General features: G+C 52.1%; 1 protein-coding gene across 2 annotated transcripts in view; it reads right to left on the reverse strand.

Annotated features, from left to right (window-relative positions):
• Positions 1-1,174: 1,174 nt before the first annotated feature.
• AJAP1 (adherens junctions associated protein 1) overlaps positions 1,175-15,114 on the reverse strand; it is a 130,494-nt gene continuing 116,554 nt past the window's right edge. For both annotated transcript variants that reach the window (XM_054542359.2, XM_024239251.3), the window contains exons 3-6: positions 14,739-14,826; positions 12,158-12,403; positions 10,119-10,250; positions 1,175-2,341 (exon numbers count right to left, since the gene is read on the reverse strand). In XM_054542359.2, coding sequence (XP_054398334.1) covers positions 10,178-10,250; positions 12,158-12,403; positions 14,739-14,826 — 407 coding nt within the window. In that variant the 3' untranslated portion in view covers positions 1,175-2,341; positions 10,119-10,177. The remainder of the gene's footprint in view (positions 2,342-10,118; positions 10,251-12,157; positions 12,404-14,738; positions 14,827-15,114) is intronic.

Raw genomic sequence — 15,114 nt, forward strand, 5'->3', positions numbered from 1 at the left:
CAGCCCCACTGCCTGCTGGACGCCGCCAGCCCTCACCATGCACTCGTACCACGCTGTGCTCACCTGGAGTCAGGAGGCCCACCTCAGAGGGAGGGAGTGATTGAAGGAGAATGGGATGGACGAGGCCGGATGGCGCGCAGAGAGAGCTGCAGGCTGGAGCGCCGTGCAGGTGAGTGCCAGGAACCTGGAGATGGCCAAATGCCAGTGGCGGATGTTTGCATTGTCTCAGGATGTGCCAAAGCTTGGGGGGAAAATGACAGAACAAAAACTAAAGAACAACTTTTCCTAATTTGTGAGCAATACCATGGATACAGATCTCAACACTACTGCGTCACAAAAACAATCCTTTCACCTCCGGAGGCCTTACTCTAGGTTCACACGTTTCAGGAGATACAAAAGTGAACTTTTGAAGCATATCACAAGGTGTTTTAGAGGGAGACTGAGCCCGAGGGAAGAATCAGGTCATCAGCCTGGCCATTGAGGGCAGTAAGGTCAGCTGTCTGTCTGATCTTTAACCTTTTTGCCTGGCCTGTGACATTTCACTGAATTGGCTCATGCACCCTACTGCTGAAATTAAAGTTGCTCGTGGGCCACGCGTGAGAAATATAGTCTTTGGAGACAGGGACCCACACCATGTTAGGCATCTCCCATAGACAGGAAACATCCTTTAAGGAGGCACAGCGTGGGCTATGAGATGCATCCCTAGATCCCTACAGCACCCGCTGTTGACAGCAAGTGTGGGACACCAGTGAGCCCGTTTTAGGTGAGGCTTGTGAGGGAGGCCCGGCGGCATGGCAGTATTTTTAATAAAGTGTGTGTGGTTGGGATTCTCTGTACTGAGGCTCAGGTCTGGGGCCCGTTTCCACTGGGTAGTTCTACAGTAGGATTCTCGGTGACAAAACAGAAACATCCATCGGCCAATGGAAGCTGACAGGAGAACGGCATCTTTGCCGAGGCTTCCCCCAAGATTCCAAGTCACCCTTGGGCCCTAGAAAAAGCAGGCGACACCTGCCCACCTGCACAAGGGAAGGCAATGAGCACAGGCCAGGCCAGGGTGCTGCCCGAGTGGGGCAGCCTTGTGGTTTGCACACAGAATGACTATTTTTCGTTTTCAAACCAACTGGGGCCCTTCACGTATGTCTAAGTTCTGCCCTGACATTACACACACACATCGTAAGGATATATTCCTTTAATTTTTGGAACTGGAAAACTTCTTTAATCCAGTCTATGCTCGTATGACACACACATCCAAGAATCCACCACCCACCCAACCAGGGGCTCAGGCCCGTTTGTAAGCAACCAGCTACGTAAATGTGAACGTGGCTGTTAGGTAGCATCTTCCAACACTTAAGTGAAACAAAAAAAAAATCATATGTATGCATATGTATATATATATACACAAACATATATATATATATACACATATCTAAAACCTTGGCATTCTTAGTTCTGGCCCAAGATAGCAAGTCACACATTTGATGCCACTCACCAACCGTCTAGCAAATGCAGGCTGTCATTTAAGGGCCTCCTTGTCTGGGTCGAGGCTGTCCCCTGGGGTGAACAGTGATGGAATACCAGGTCACCAGAAAGAACATGCTCACCTGTGGAACTGCATTTCCAATAGATGCGTCTATATGCATGTATGTGTATTGTGTGTGTATGCGCACATGTGTGTAATATGTGTGTGACGTGAGTTGCGAAAGTAGAAAACACTGGTTTATTCTGTTCATACTAAGCATGTTAAATAAATCAGATTTTGTAACCTATAACACAATTCTTTTTTTTAAAAAGGAACATTTAAGATCTTCAAAAATTGCTACAGTACAAAAAAAGTGTGTGTGTGTGTGTTTGTATTTATATATTTATATATGTATATTAACCAGAAATAGCGACTCTATCGGAAGAGATTCCCACCCCTGTTTTCTGTAAGATTTCTCCGCGTGATTCGCTGGGCCCTGGCTCTGCGGCCGAGCCTTTCGGGTCAGTACATGGCACATAATGGTATTATTGGCACAGGTTCAGAATCGTAGGACGAATCCTAGGTTTCGGATGCTTCCTCCCGTCCCTTTCGCTGGGTATCCTCGTCTCTCTGCCTCCGGTTCCTTTCTTTCATTTCTTCTTTCTGTTCTCCAAAGAAAACTCTGGGAGAAGGCAGTCACCCATAGGCATGAGCATTTTTACAAAAATAGATTTGGCCTAGAGCGTCCTGCTCTGTGAGTTTCCCACCGGCAAACAGAAGTGGTAGGTGCGGGGACCCTCCCCCTTAGATAGCTTAGTTTTAGGTTTTGTCTTTTTTGTTTTGTTTTGTTTGTTTTGTTTTTACAGGTTCACCAACGGAATCCTGTGTGGAAAGAAAACAAGAAGAGATTAAATGGCAGCAGGCTGAGGGCGCGACGAGTCCGTGGGGTTCTCGGTCGACCGGGACCCCCACACAGAGGACCCCCGCATGCAGAGCCCGATCGCTCCCTTTATCGGTTCACTGACACGGAGGGGTCCTTGGAACGTGGACAAGGCCTCACTAGAATTGGTCAGCAGGAACTGGAAGAAACACTGGGAATCCCAGGGGTATGAAGTGGGAGCCTGAACCTTGTGGAATTCTGGTCATCTACAGAGCTCTGAGCTTGCTACCAGGGGCTGGGACCACCCCCTCCACTAACGCATGGTGGGGGTGCCGGGGCATCTGGTCCCAGGCGTGCACATCAGAGGGCCTGTGTGTGGCAGCCCTGCTCTCACTCCCTGTCCAGCTTCCTCCCATGGGGGGTAGCGTTGGGCCTGCTCCGCTCCTGTGCTGCAGGAAGAAAGGGAGTCTGTTTCCGTCCACTGCTCAGCTGCAGGATCCCTGAGGCCAGGACTCGGAGAGATAAATGGACTGCATCAGAAAATCCACCTCCCGCATCTCCCCAGAGGTGATCTTGCTGAAGAGAGAGAAGGCGAGTCCCACCTGGGCACAGGTCAGGTGGGCTGACTGCGATTGCCACCTTCAGCGGGCAGGCTGAGAAGGGGCGGCTCCCACCCAGCCAGCCCCAGCCTCAGAAAATGGAAAATGCAGTCTCCCTGGCTGAGTGAGAGCCCCCAGTAGGTCAGCATCCCTCACAGAGTCACCCCGGGCATGGCCAAGTGAGCTGGAACACATCACGGTCCCATCTGGGGACCTTCTGCCCAAAGCTGCGTCTCTGTCACAGGGATGGGGTGCTGTCTGGGTCCCTCTGCTGTCACTCAGAGCTCCTCTCAACTACAGGCAATCAGGACCCTCAACAGTAGAAAGAAAATGCTACTGCATCCTCATCTGTGCAGATGACACATATCAGAAAGTGGTAGGATGGGGCAGGTGTACCCGCTGATCCCAAAATGAAGTCGGAAAAACACCCAGTGGGAGCTCTAGAATTTTTCCAGCAGCTGCACGCACAGCATGCGACCAGACCAGCTCCGTCATTGTCATCGTTGGAGCTTAGCAGAAATACAGATTCCCAGGCTCACCTCTGGAGACCCGGAATCAGGGTCTCGGGGTAGTGCCTGTGAACGTGGGTTTTCAGAGCTCCCCAGGTGAGGTCAGCGACTGCCAGTCCTGGGTCCATTCCCTGGTTCTTCCCAAAGACAAGGGTGTGGTTTTCTCTCTCCTGAATCAACTGAGCCCATCGCAGTGATTCTGGTTGGGACTGGGCAGGAGGGGCCCCAGGTGGGACATGCCTGCCTTCTGCAGGACACATCCCAGGAGTGGACAGCGAGGCTGGCAGGCCCCAGAACAGCTCCTCCTGCACAGCACTGTGTCCCTGATCATCTCCAGGAGACTCAGTGTGCCAGAGTCTACTCATTTGAAGGCGGAGGTGAGGGGCTGGGTCTTTCCCTGGCCCCTCTGCACCTGGACAAGAGGCTGGGCCCTGGGCGTCACCTTCCTGCTTGCTGTCTCCAAATGACACCTGTGGGGACAACTCCATGAGGCTACAGGGGAGTGTCTGCTCAGCTACTGTGGGAAGACCAGCTGCTGTGGGCACAGAGGTCACTGCATGTAAAGAAAGGAGACATTCTGGCCAACATGGTGAAACCCCATCTCTAGTGAAAATACAAAAATTAGACAGGCATGGGGGCGCACACCTGTAATCCCAGCTACCTGGGAGGTTGAGGCATGAGAATTACTTGAACCCGGGTGGCAGAGGTTGCAGTGAGCCGAGATGGCGCCACTACACTCCAGCATGGGCAACAGAGTGAGGCTGTGTCTCACAAAAAAAAAAAAAGAAAGAAAGAAAGAAAAAAAAAATAAAGGGGACGTGCCTTTGGGTCAGCGTCAGGTCACTCTTGGTAGCCTTACTCCAGCTGTGCCCCACCCCTGCCTTCCTCTTCCACATTCCCCAGATTTGGGGAAGAGGGGCTTAAAAAATGGAGTAATTATTACAACACACAGAGAGAAATATCCCTCTTATATGTCCATCTTGGTAATTTTTTTGAAAGTTAAAAAATACGGAGACAAATGCTGTATGATTCTACTTATAGGAAGTACCAGAGCCACCAAATCCAGAGATAAAGAGGAGAATGGGGGGCCAGGGGATGGGAGGAGAAGGGGAGCGAGTGTTGAGTGGGTGCAGAGTTTTAATACAGGGTGATGGAAGGAGGTGAAAAGCCGGCTTGTGAAGATGCCTGCGCAGCACGGTAAAGGCACTCATGCCATTGAACTAGACATGCATAAATGGTCAAATGGTAATTTTTTTTTTTTTTGAGAGAGAGTCTTGCTCTGTCACCCAGGCTGGAGTGCAGTGGCACGATCTCAGCTCACTGCAACCTCCGCCTCCCGGGTTCAAGCGATTCTCCTGCCTCAGCCTCCTGAGTGGCTGGGATTATAGGCACACACCACATGCCCGTCTAATTTTTGTATTTTTAGTAGAGATGGGGTTTCACTGTGTTGGTCAGACTGGTCTCAAACTCCTGACTTCAGGTGATCCGCCGGCCTCAGCCTCCCAAAGTGCTGGGATTACAGGTGTGAGCCACTGCGCCTGGCCTAAAATGGTAAATTTTATGTTACATATATTTACTACAATTACAATTTTTCTTAAAAGGGAGATAAAAATCCTGGGGCCACTAGAAGCTAGGCTTGGAGACCCTACACTGGGTCCCGGTGTCCCGGCACAGTCACCGGTTGTAAGCTGCTGTCCCTGTGTTCCCTGATCATTGATTGCTCACAAGGCCAACCTTTCGCTCTGGAATGTGTTCAGGGTTGGACCATAAGTCATATGGCTGCCACCTTAATAAGAATACTTTCCTGCATGAACCGTGGCCCCGGCTGCTTTCCAATCCTTAATCCTGACCTTAAACAGGAGAATAAAGGCCGGAGGAGCAGCTTCCACCCCTTGCGTCTGTTTGGCCATGCTCCGGAGGTGTTCCCAGGTAGACTTTATTCTGCCCCTTTCCCATGTGAAAGTCTCCCGTGTGAAGGCGGAGGTGGAGGTTACAGTGAGCTGAGATCGAGCCACTGCACTCCAGCCTGGGCGACAGAGAGAGACTCTGTCTCAAAAAAAAAAAAAAAAAAAAAAAAAGAAAAGAAAAAAAGCCCCCTGCACTTCCCATGCTGGCTCCTCAGATCCTTCTGCACTGGGTCCCGGCCGCCTTTCCACCTCACTCTTCCTCTTCTTCTTCCTCTCTGCGTTCCAGGTTCCCTGATTTCAAGTTGCAAATCTCAAGCCTCAAATCCTTCAGGTTTTGGCTGGAAAGATCACCTCCCTGGGGAGGGCTTCTTGTGCCCCATTCCTTCCTACACACATCCCCTACTTTACTTCTGTCTCCTGGAGCACTTGCTTGGTGACATCTTGTGCATGGGACCATCTGCATCGAGCTTTATTTGGGCAGATGTGCAAAGCATCTCCTGCTGGCAGCACAGCCCCCTGAGAACGGGGGTCCCCTGCCCATTCACCATTGGTTCATGCAGGTTCCAGTTCTGTGCCTGGCCCGGAGTAGGGAATCAACACTGGATGAGGCTCAGAGATGTGGCAGGGGTGTGAAGCAGTTTTGTCCTCAGTCCCTGAGACCCATCCCTAATGGCATGAAACAACCTCTGGGGACTGCCTGCAGGTAGATGCTGATGCAGGGAGCCACCGACACGACGTGGAGGATCAACGAGTGGGTGGCAGCCTGTGCCAGACATCCCTGGCTATGCAGGGAAGGGAGTCTCTTCCAAGACTACAGGCATCTCTCTCTACTCTGTGTCTCAGGATGGAAAAGAGAGAGAGAGAGGGAGAGAGAGGGAGAGACAGAGAGGAGAGGCAGAGAGGAGAGAGAGAGAGAGATGGCGCCAATCCTGCACCTTGAATGACCATTTCCAGAGCCACGCTGGCTTTGCAGAGGGTGGAGAGGTTTCCTGAAAGACCAAGGTGTGATCACAGCCCCTGGCCCAGGAGGAGGGTCTCATGTTGTCCATGTTCTGCCAAAACTCTGCTGCTCAAACTTCAGCTGCTTGTGTTTTTCTGTGCCACACTTAGCACGTGAGCCTCTCATCTTGGCACTAAGCCCAGAGAAGAACTGAGGATCCCAGGCCAGCTGGGAAAGACAGATAAGGTGGGGCCTGGACCCCATGGCTGGAAAATAACGTGGCTGAAGGTGAATGTCCACCCGAGGTTCCCTGGGCAAAAAAGGAAGCTGTGTGTATCTTGCAAAGCCATCTTCCAGATCTGGATCTGGGATAAATTCTGCCCTCTGCTGCCTGGAAGGAGATTCTCGGCTGGCCTGGCCCCACTGGGCTGCATGCTTCACAGTGGGTCACTGGGTGTAATGACCAATGTCTGCTTTTGCAAAAAAAAATAAATAAACAAACAAACAAACAAATAAATAAATACACAAATAAAGAGCAAACAGGCTACTGCCAGGTATTCCTGGGGTAGAGCAGAATTTCTTGACAATCTGAAGTGGCTACTTTCTCTCAAAGTTTTCATGGTACTGTTGTCAGCTCAGCAAGCATAGCTTCCAGAAAGGTGTGGATGTTGCTTTGAAAAATAGGCTCCTTTGAATAACACAAGTTTGATATTCTATTAATGTATATTTTGGAAGAACAAAGTGGGAAGGCACAGGTACACTTCCTATTTTTTATTAGTGATCAATGTGTTTTTGAAAATAATAATAGTGCATGATTTACTTCTCACTTGCTTCAGATTCAAGAGCTTTTATGACTTTGCAGGCTCCGTTCAGAATGAAGCGGCCTTGGCAAAGGGAAAGAGATCAACATTAACGAGGTTTGCTGAAGTGTACCTGCTGTATGAAAGATGACCGCGAATTAGTCCGAGAGCCAATGCAGGCCTGCTCTCGAGGCCCCCTTCCTTGGAGCATAAGGGCCAGCTTCACTTTGTCCAGAGCAATCTGGCCCCAACACAAAGGTGGTCTGAGGCAAGAACGTGTTGGACTCTATCACGAAGGTGAACTCTGGGGTGCACATCTGCCCAGGAGCCACTGGCATTCCGGACAACCGCGTGCAGGAAAACGAACTTGGCTGACTTTGGGTCCCAAATGTGCACACGGATTAGACTGAGAAGACAATGGTGTGGTAACAAACGGCTGCACCATCATTAAAAATGCATTTGGAGAGGCTTCCCAGCTATGCGAGAGAGAAATAGCTCCACTGGCTCTTAAACCTTAATTAAATGTTTTAGTATTAATTGCTATTTATTTAGGGACAATAAGTACCCCAGCAAATCTGAGAGATGTTTCTGGCTATTCTGCACCCGATGCTCATGTCCAGGCATTAATTGCAAGATTCAGGGGATACTTAGAATCCCAACGCTTTCATCCTAGTGAGTGATAAACGGTCTGTCCCACAATCGGCAACAGAATCTTACAAGCATTTATCAAGGACTAACGAGGCTGTGTGCGTAGCCCTCCTGGTCCACAGCTACTTCAGGAGGCCACCAGGAGTGGGCCGTGGCTTCGTGTCGGCAGATTCCGAGGCTGAATGCAGCTGCCTTCAGTAAGCCTCACGGGCTCTTCTGAACTCTGCGGATGACCTACCTGAGAGCCACAGGGAGGGGGTCAGCTCTTTAGACACAGAGATGTTTCCTTGTGTAAATGCCGGTGGTCCTGAAACAGCTCCTCAGGCACAGTTGGGAAGCGGGGTCCACCTGGGGCCCATCTGGGGGCGCCCATGTCTCTTGCCTTTGCCTGGGGCTGCAGCACGGGGCTAGCCCACCAACAGTGTTTCTGGGGGGTCTTCAGTGCCCCGTGCTGCTGGAAGGGGAGGACCAGGCTGATGAGACACGAAGGTTTTCTGGGGCAGATGAGTAAATAAAACACTTTTTTTTGCCCTATTTTATCTTTTTTTTAAAGTCAGTGCTGCAGCTTCCTGTTCCAATGGAAAAGAAGGATCCCTGGGCTCAGGCCTGTGAAGTAGGCAGGGGAAGTCCCGGAGCCAGGCAGCCATCGGGTGATCCAGCCCCACCACTAACAACCTGGCTGACCTCGGCCAAGTCATTTAACCTCCCACTACCTCAGTTTCCCCACTTGTAAAAGGAATTGCTGGGAGGACTGGGCAAGTAAAAAGTGTTCCACGAGCTGCTGTGCAAACACCCATATTAGGGGGCTGTCCCCCCGAGTTGACCTCTCCAGTTCTGTGGGCCTGTGGCTCTTGGTGGAAGGGAGAGAGGGTCTTTGACTCTAAGGCCTCGCATCTCCCAGGTCAATGAATTGTGCATTAACAAATTTTAAAAATCATAACAGAGATGCTGGCAACCATCAGGACCCAGTCCCTACAGAGGCTTTACCAGGCGGGTCGCGGACTACACTGCTAGCAAGCCAGCTCCCTGCGGCTAGCTTGGTGGCACTCCAATGGGGGCTCCCTTCATGAGGGGAGCTGCGGTGAGGCAGACAAAGGCACTGGCTTCTGATGGATGCTCTAGGCTGCACATCCCCCCATTGAATGGTGGGGACAACCTGCCTCTTACCTGCCACAGCAAAGGCCCTTGCAGGGCAGCTCGGTTCCCATATTCTAATCTAATTATGTTTCTTTGCCAGTTGGCAGAACATGTTGGCTTCGGGATAGGGAGTGAGGGCTAGAGATTTGATTTGGAGCAAACATGTGGTTCATCAGTGCCAGGATGAGGAACTGACCGATTCACTCCCCTCTCTGACTGCAGCTGGTTCCCCGCCCCCAGCTAGGTGCAGCCGGCTGAGTCCTCTGGACCGTCCCTGTCCGCGGGCCCCTGAGGACATTGTCCATTCAGTCCCTCATATCAGACAGTGGGCAAAAAGTAAGAAAAAGATATTTTCAAATATTGGTATTCTATCCTAGAAATAGGGCTCCCTACTCATGGAAGGGATCTTAGGTCACCTTTGGAAGGAAGCAAGATGAGGATGTGTAGAAAGCCCGGTGTCGAAAAGAACCACGAAAACCTCAGGTCGCACCCATGGGCTGTGCTTATAGAACGCATGGGATGTGCAGCCATGAGGGTGCAGTGCTCTCTCCCCTCAGCAGCCCGAGTGCTCCGAAGACTCAGCACAGAAGGAGGCAATTTAACGTTAGCATTACAGTTAATATCACTGAAAGCAAACCAAATGTTCCCATCCAGCAGAGCATGGAAAATTCATCCTGTTTTGGTGCCGGTTCCTGGCTTCAAATTAGTACATGGTTCAACTCTTCCCTTTCTTTCTTTATCATTTTCTTTCTTATCTCTTATTTTTATATTTCAAAATTGTATTTTAATTCTGCCTTGTGCCCTCCCCCGATGTAAAGACATGTGACGGAGGCGCGATTCCTGCCTCCCTAGCCGCTGTCCTAATCTCTTCCTGCTGTGGGAAATGAGAGCTGTAATTGTCGCTTGTTTCGGGGAATGACTTTCTCTGCCACGTAGGCCACGCGCGTGGTGGCCTTCCTGAGCGAAGGAGTGGCACTGATAAGAATAGTGAGGACGTGGAATCAGGGTGCATGAGTGCCTGTTACTCTCCTCCCCTGGGACGGCGAGGGCACTTCTAACAAATCCAACATCGAGGTCAAAAGCCCAGCCCCCTGGCTCATGTTCAGAGAAGTGATGCCATTGCAAATCCACGTACCATGTCTAAAAGAGCTCCCAATGATCCCAAAGAGTGCATGGGGAGGGCAGTGGGGAAGGGAGGAAAGGGAATGAAAACAGGAGTGTCCAAAGAGAGGTACCTACCGTGAAACAGACACACGGCGTCTGCCCTGCCCCCAGGAGGTAAAAAAGACTTCGGCCAGTCAGCAGGAGATTTCAAACCATTTCTCAGACACGAAGGCCACAGGAATAAGATGCCGATCAGAAGAGGAGGGTCTGCGGTGAACAGAAAAATGGGCTTTGGCGTGCTGGTACATGACACATGATAGGCAAGCCGGGGCAGGCCTGTAGTGGGGACTGGCTTCTTGAGAAAGGAAGGGCTAATGTGGACTCCTGGCCTTGCCAGGAAAGGACCACCCCCCCCATTTCCTGTGGCTGGGAGAAGTCCTCACACACGAACGCTTTCTACCCTGGGAGGCTTTGGAGGACACAGACTGAGGAATCTGGGCACACGAGCACTTTGCTGTGCAGGCTGGAAGGCTGTGCTGACTCCAGATTTTCGTTTTTGAATTTGCAGGATGAGCCCAGAGCCTGGGGTCTCTGCCTCTGATGGCAGATTTGACCCACTTTATTGCCCATGACAGAAAGGATGGAACCTGGCTCCCAAAATGTCTCCCCCATATTTTGTCACCTTTGAGACTAAGCTACCATTTCCCAAGGCCAGTGAAACCCAACAGAGCATGACCTTGGGCCAAAAGGCAAGAACTCGTTCCATCCGATGCCTCCATGCCAGGGCCCGAGAACACCAGCTGTGCCAACTCTGCTCTTGGACAGCCCCCCACCCCACCTCCCTGCACAACACAAGCACAGAAGGTGGGAAAAGTGAAGCAACAGAGGCCAGCCCACGGCCCTCTGCCCTCTACCCTCTATCCACACGGCCCAAGCACTGGCTGGCCCAGATTCATGTCCAAGCCAACATCCACATATTCAGTGAAATGGTTTGGAAATCTGTTAGCCGGTTATTTGTGAACTCAGCCTTCTGGAAGGCTGGAATGGCACCCATGAGCTCCCCAAATGTCTGAGTGTAAAACCACTGAGGTTTAGAACAACAGTTCTGAGGTTCTGAGCGCCACTGTCCTCCTCCAGAAGGGAGGGGAACATCTAAGACAGAGAATATCGCAGATGGCAGAATGCAATGTGGACACGCAAGAAGAGGCGTGGCCAGAAGGTATTTCAGGAACATCTGCTCATTCTAGCCAACAGGACAAAGACACAGTAACTATGGATGTGGCAGCCCCGGCAGCCCTCGCTCTCCAGGGCCCCTGAACAAATCAGCAAACAACGAAAGGGAGCATGCAGCCAGCCCTTTCTAAAACAACTCGAGTCCAGTCACCTTGCCCTGGGTTCCAGGGGAGCCCTTTCCGGGGGCCTGGGGCAGTGTTACCCTGGCTGCTAATTCTATTGCTCACGATGGACCCTTCGAGGCAGCCTCCCAGCCTCCTCCTTTCTTCAAGTTGTTGGAGACTGTTTTTTTAATTTACAAAATGATGCATAAATGTATGCTCACTTAAAAAAAAAAGCTTATTGATACTTTAATTCTGGACAAACCTTTGAAAGCTGACTCAAGGGTTTTTTAAATATTCCCAGGGATGGTTGTGGGGTATATTTTCTTTGAGGGATTACACATGAATAATAAAAAAGGAGGAGCATTTAGTAACATACGTCCGGTCTGGGAGTCTGGTAGGTATCTGATATTTTTGCTAAATTTGCCACTGACATTTTATTGACGGGGCTCAGAGACGCTGACTCCAGTGGGGGGCTGTCCTGATCTGTTGACATTTAGGAGGCTGATAACCATGGGGCTGGACTTTGAGCTCTGGGGCATGAAGGATGATGGCTCAGAGTGAGGGCTGGGAGACTGCATTTCCCGCCACCGCCCACGTCCAGGGGTCTGGAAGGAAATTCCAGCCACTGTGTTCTCTGGGAGCAGCTAAACGCCTGTTGCTATCAACCCTCCCTCTCTTGTTTTGCCAAGTTAGCTGTCTGCCTTGGCTGGGCCCCTCAAAGCGACCTCAGGGAAGACCTAAACCGACCAACAGCTCTCAGCTCAGCCACACCAGCCCCCGGGGGTCGGGACCACCAAGAGCTTCACGGCTGCAGTGTCTAGCAGAGCCCAAGCTTACCGGTTTCCATTAAATGTGGATTTGTACTCCCCCGTCGTCGAGTGCAGCGTCTCGTCGGTGTACACGGGCACAGACGCCCTGACGCACTCGTGCGAACACTGCAGGGTCTCGTTATAGGCGGTGAATATGTCCAGGCTGCTGGGCACCCGGGCCGAGGTGAAGTCCGTCAGGTTCTGGCAGCTCTCCTCCTGCTGGTTGGTCTTCCGCTGGTGGCTGTTCCTACGAGTGTTCCCGCTTTGGGCACAGCTGGAAGAGAAAGAGTTTGGGGTGGGGGGACGGGCAGAGGCCGGAAACCCACAAACACAACTCCAGACTTCCATTGTGGGTCTTTCACTTGCAGGTGTGAGCTACGCATCATTTTATATTAAACGGTAATTCCCAGCCTCTTCAGAAAGATCAACCACAATCAAGCAATCAACTCTTTTTTTTTAAAAAAAAAAATGAAACTTGAATTTTAAATGTGGCTATTACAGCAGGGAGGATGAGGGGTAAGTGGTGAGCTGTGTGATCGCAGAGCTAGGGACCTGCTTAACTAAAGAGCATCAGCCAGACCATGGTGCTGACTCAGTTTCCCCATGAACGCCTCACCGGGATAAAAGCCGTGGTGGGTCCTTCCTGCCAGAGGGGCCTAGAGTGTATGGGAGCCTTTGGGTACAGGTTGGGGTGGTCCGTTCCTTCATCTCAGAATGGACAATGGACCTTTCTTTGGGGAAAGCTGATGAGTGAGAAAGCCCCTGTCCTCAGCCCCACCCGGGGGCACGTGCACAAGCTGGAAATGACGAGCTGGCTTGTCCTTCATCCCTGATCAAGTCTGCAGAGGGAAGTGTCCTGCATGCCTGCCTGTTATGGTCTAGTTCCTCTGAACCACAGGGGCTTCCAGAGGCCACTTATAGTGACCATGGGACTCCTACCCTCGTCCGTCCAGGGACTCGACAAAGCAAGAATCGAGGCCCCCGGATGCCGCTTCTATGATGAGAGCACAGGAAGGACAAGGGGGCTGGCTGGGAGGCCCCTCCCCTGCTGCATGGGGAGCCGAGGACGTCGCCCCGCATTGGGGGCCATTTCCCCTGCCTGCCCCTTCCCCTTCACGCTCAGGGCCTGTGCACAGGGAGGGGCTGCACGAAGGCAAGGGGCAGGGGGGATGCGCCCATCTCCTTCTAAGTCTTGGTTATTTCCTGCGTTGGTTTTCCCAATGAAAGGAATCCTGATTCCTGGAGAAGAAGCCCCCTACCCCATACACCAAGGTCAGAAGGTGCATGCCAAACGCAGGGGGCAGCCCCACCCACAAAGTCTTCCTCAGAGGGAGGTCAGGTTCATAGTTGTTCATCCATCCTCCCGGGCTGTTCTCCCAAAGGGCTCTTTGAAGGTCTGCTATAAGCTCGAGTGTGGGAAAAGCAAGATGAAGGCTTGTCATCAACTTGTCACAGAACAGGCTACAAAGTCCCCTGTCTCTGGGGAGATGAAGCCCTTCACCGAGATGGCCAGTGGGATTTGTCCTTCCATACACCCACACAGTCCAGGGGTCCAAAGCCCCTTCTCTGGCCAGCCCCTGCCTAAGAAGCCCCACTGTGAGCTCTGTGTTGTTCTCTCATCACCTGTCTCCAGAAAATGCCCGGGGTCCCAGTTTGCTACCTATCAGGAGGCGGCTTTGAGGCCTCGCTAGCCAAGTGGGAGGTCTGTTGTGGGGCTGTGCTACCTCCACCCTCCTGCAGCCTGCCAAGGAGTCCCACCTCCTCTGATCCCAGAGCCTGGCTTTTTCTCTCCCTTTCTTGTGTTCCCCTGTGATTCTGAGGCTCCGATGTGGTTTCCACCATCAGCCTTGTCTGATGCATACGGCTGTGTGCAGGCAGCAAGGGGACCATTTGGGTCTGTTATTCTATGAGGGAGTTTTAAGCCTAGATGCCGAAAGGAGACACAGTTGCTGGAGGAGTGGCTGCAGGCAGGTGAGGTCCCCAAGGCGCTTTCGAGCAGCAGGGCCTCCCAGCAGTCCCCTGATTTCTCAGGGGCTTATCAGGTGTGTACACCCAGCAAGGTTGGCCTCAAAGTAGGCCAATTTCCAGGAGGAAATAGGCAAAGGCAGGCTGCCTGGAGCAAAGCGGTAACCTAGTTCAGCACACAGAGTGGCTTTGAGAGGAATGAAGAATACAAACAGGGCTGGTTCAGCAACCGGCCGCCAAGCCTGAGTAAGGGACGTGGGACCCTGCTGGGTGCTGGCAGAAAGGCCCCATCCCTACCTTTCCAGGGAAGGGGCAGAGGAGACAAGATATAGGGACTGTGCTCTGGGTGGACAACATCCCAAGGGACACTTGGATCCAGACGAAGAATCTGGAACCCAGGACCACACGCACCCTGAGAAGCTCTGTCACAAAGGCTGGGCTCTCTGGCCTTCTGCAGGGAAACCAGGAGAGGGGCCGGGCCAAAGGGCAGCACTGGACGGTGAGCAGCCTGTGGCAGCTGAACTGCCCGGGGCAGAAGCCAGCAGCACAGGCTGGCTTTGAAAAGTAGGGGCCTTTCTGTGTTCACCACCCAGGGACCCCTGTAGTCCCCCATTTCTGGGCCAGAAGGGCCCAAGGAGCCTTACCAATTTTTTAAGACAAGAGTTGTGATGAGAGCAGCTATGACCATGATGAGGGAGACGGTGATGGTGATGATCTGATGGACAGCCAGACCTGGAAAGAAGGAAAGAGGGAAGAGGGCACCCATGAAACCAGGTTCAGGAGGTGAGGGGGGCTGGGAAAGGTGGAGGCGCATCCCCCCAACCCAGCTGGGGATGCCAGGTCCTATCCACAGCAGGGAACTCGGGGCAGCATGACAGGTGCTCAGTTCTCTCCTCCTCGACTGCAGGCCCCGGGCATGAGGCTGCTCTCACCCGGGGTCCAGGAAGGGGGAGCTCCAGCTCTGGGCTCTCTCCTTCCACCACCCTGTCAGTCTCCAAGCCGTGACCTGGATCATGGGCG

The sequence above is a fragment of the Pongo abelii genome, chromosome 1 (assembly GCF_028885655.2).
Source record: "Pongo abelii isolate AG06213 chromosome 1, NHGRI_mPonAbe1-v2.0_pri, whole genome shotgun sequence".
Lineage (NCBI taxonomy): Eukaryota > Metazoa > Chordata > Mammalia > Primates > Hominidae > Pongo > Pongo abelii.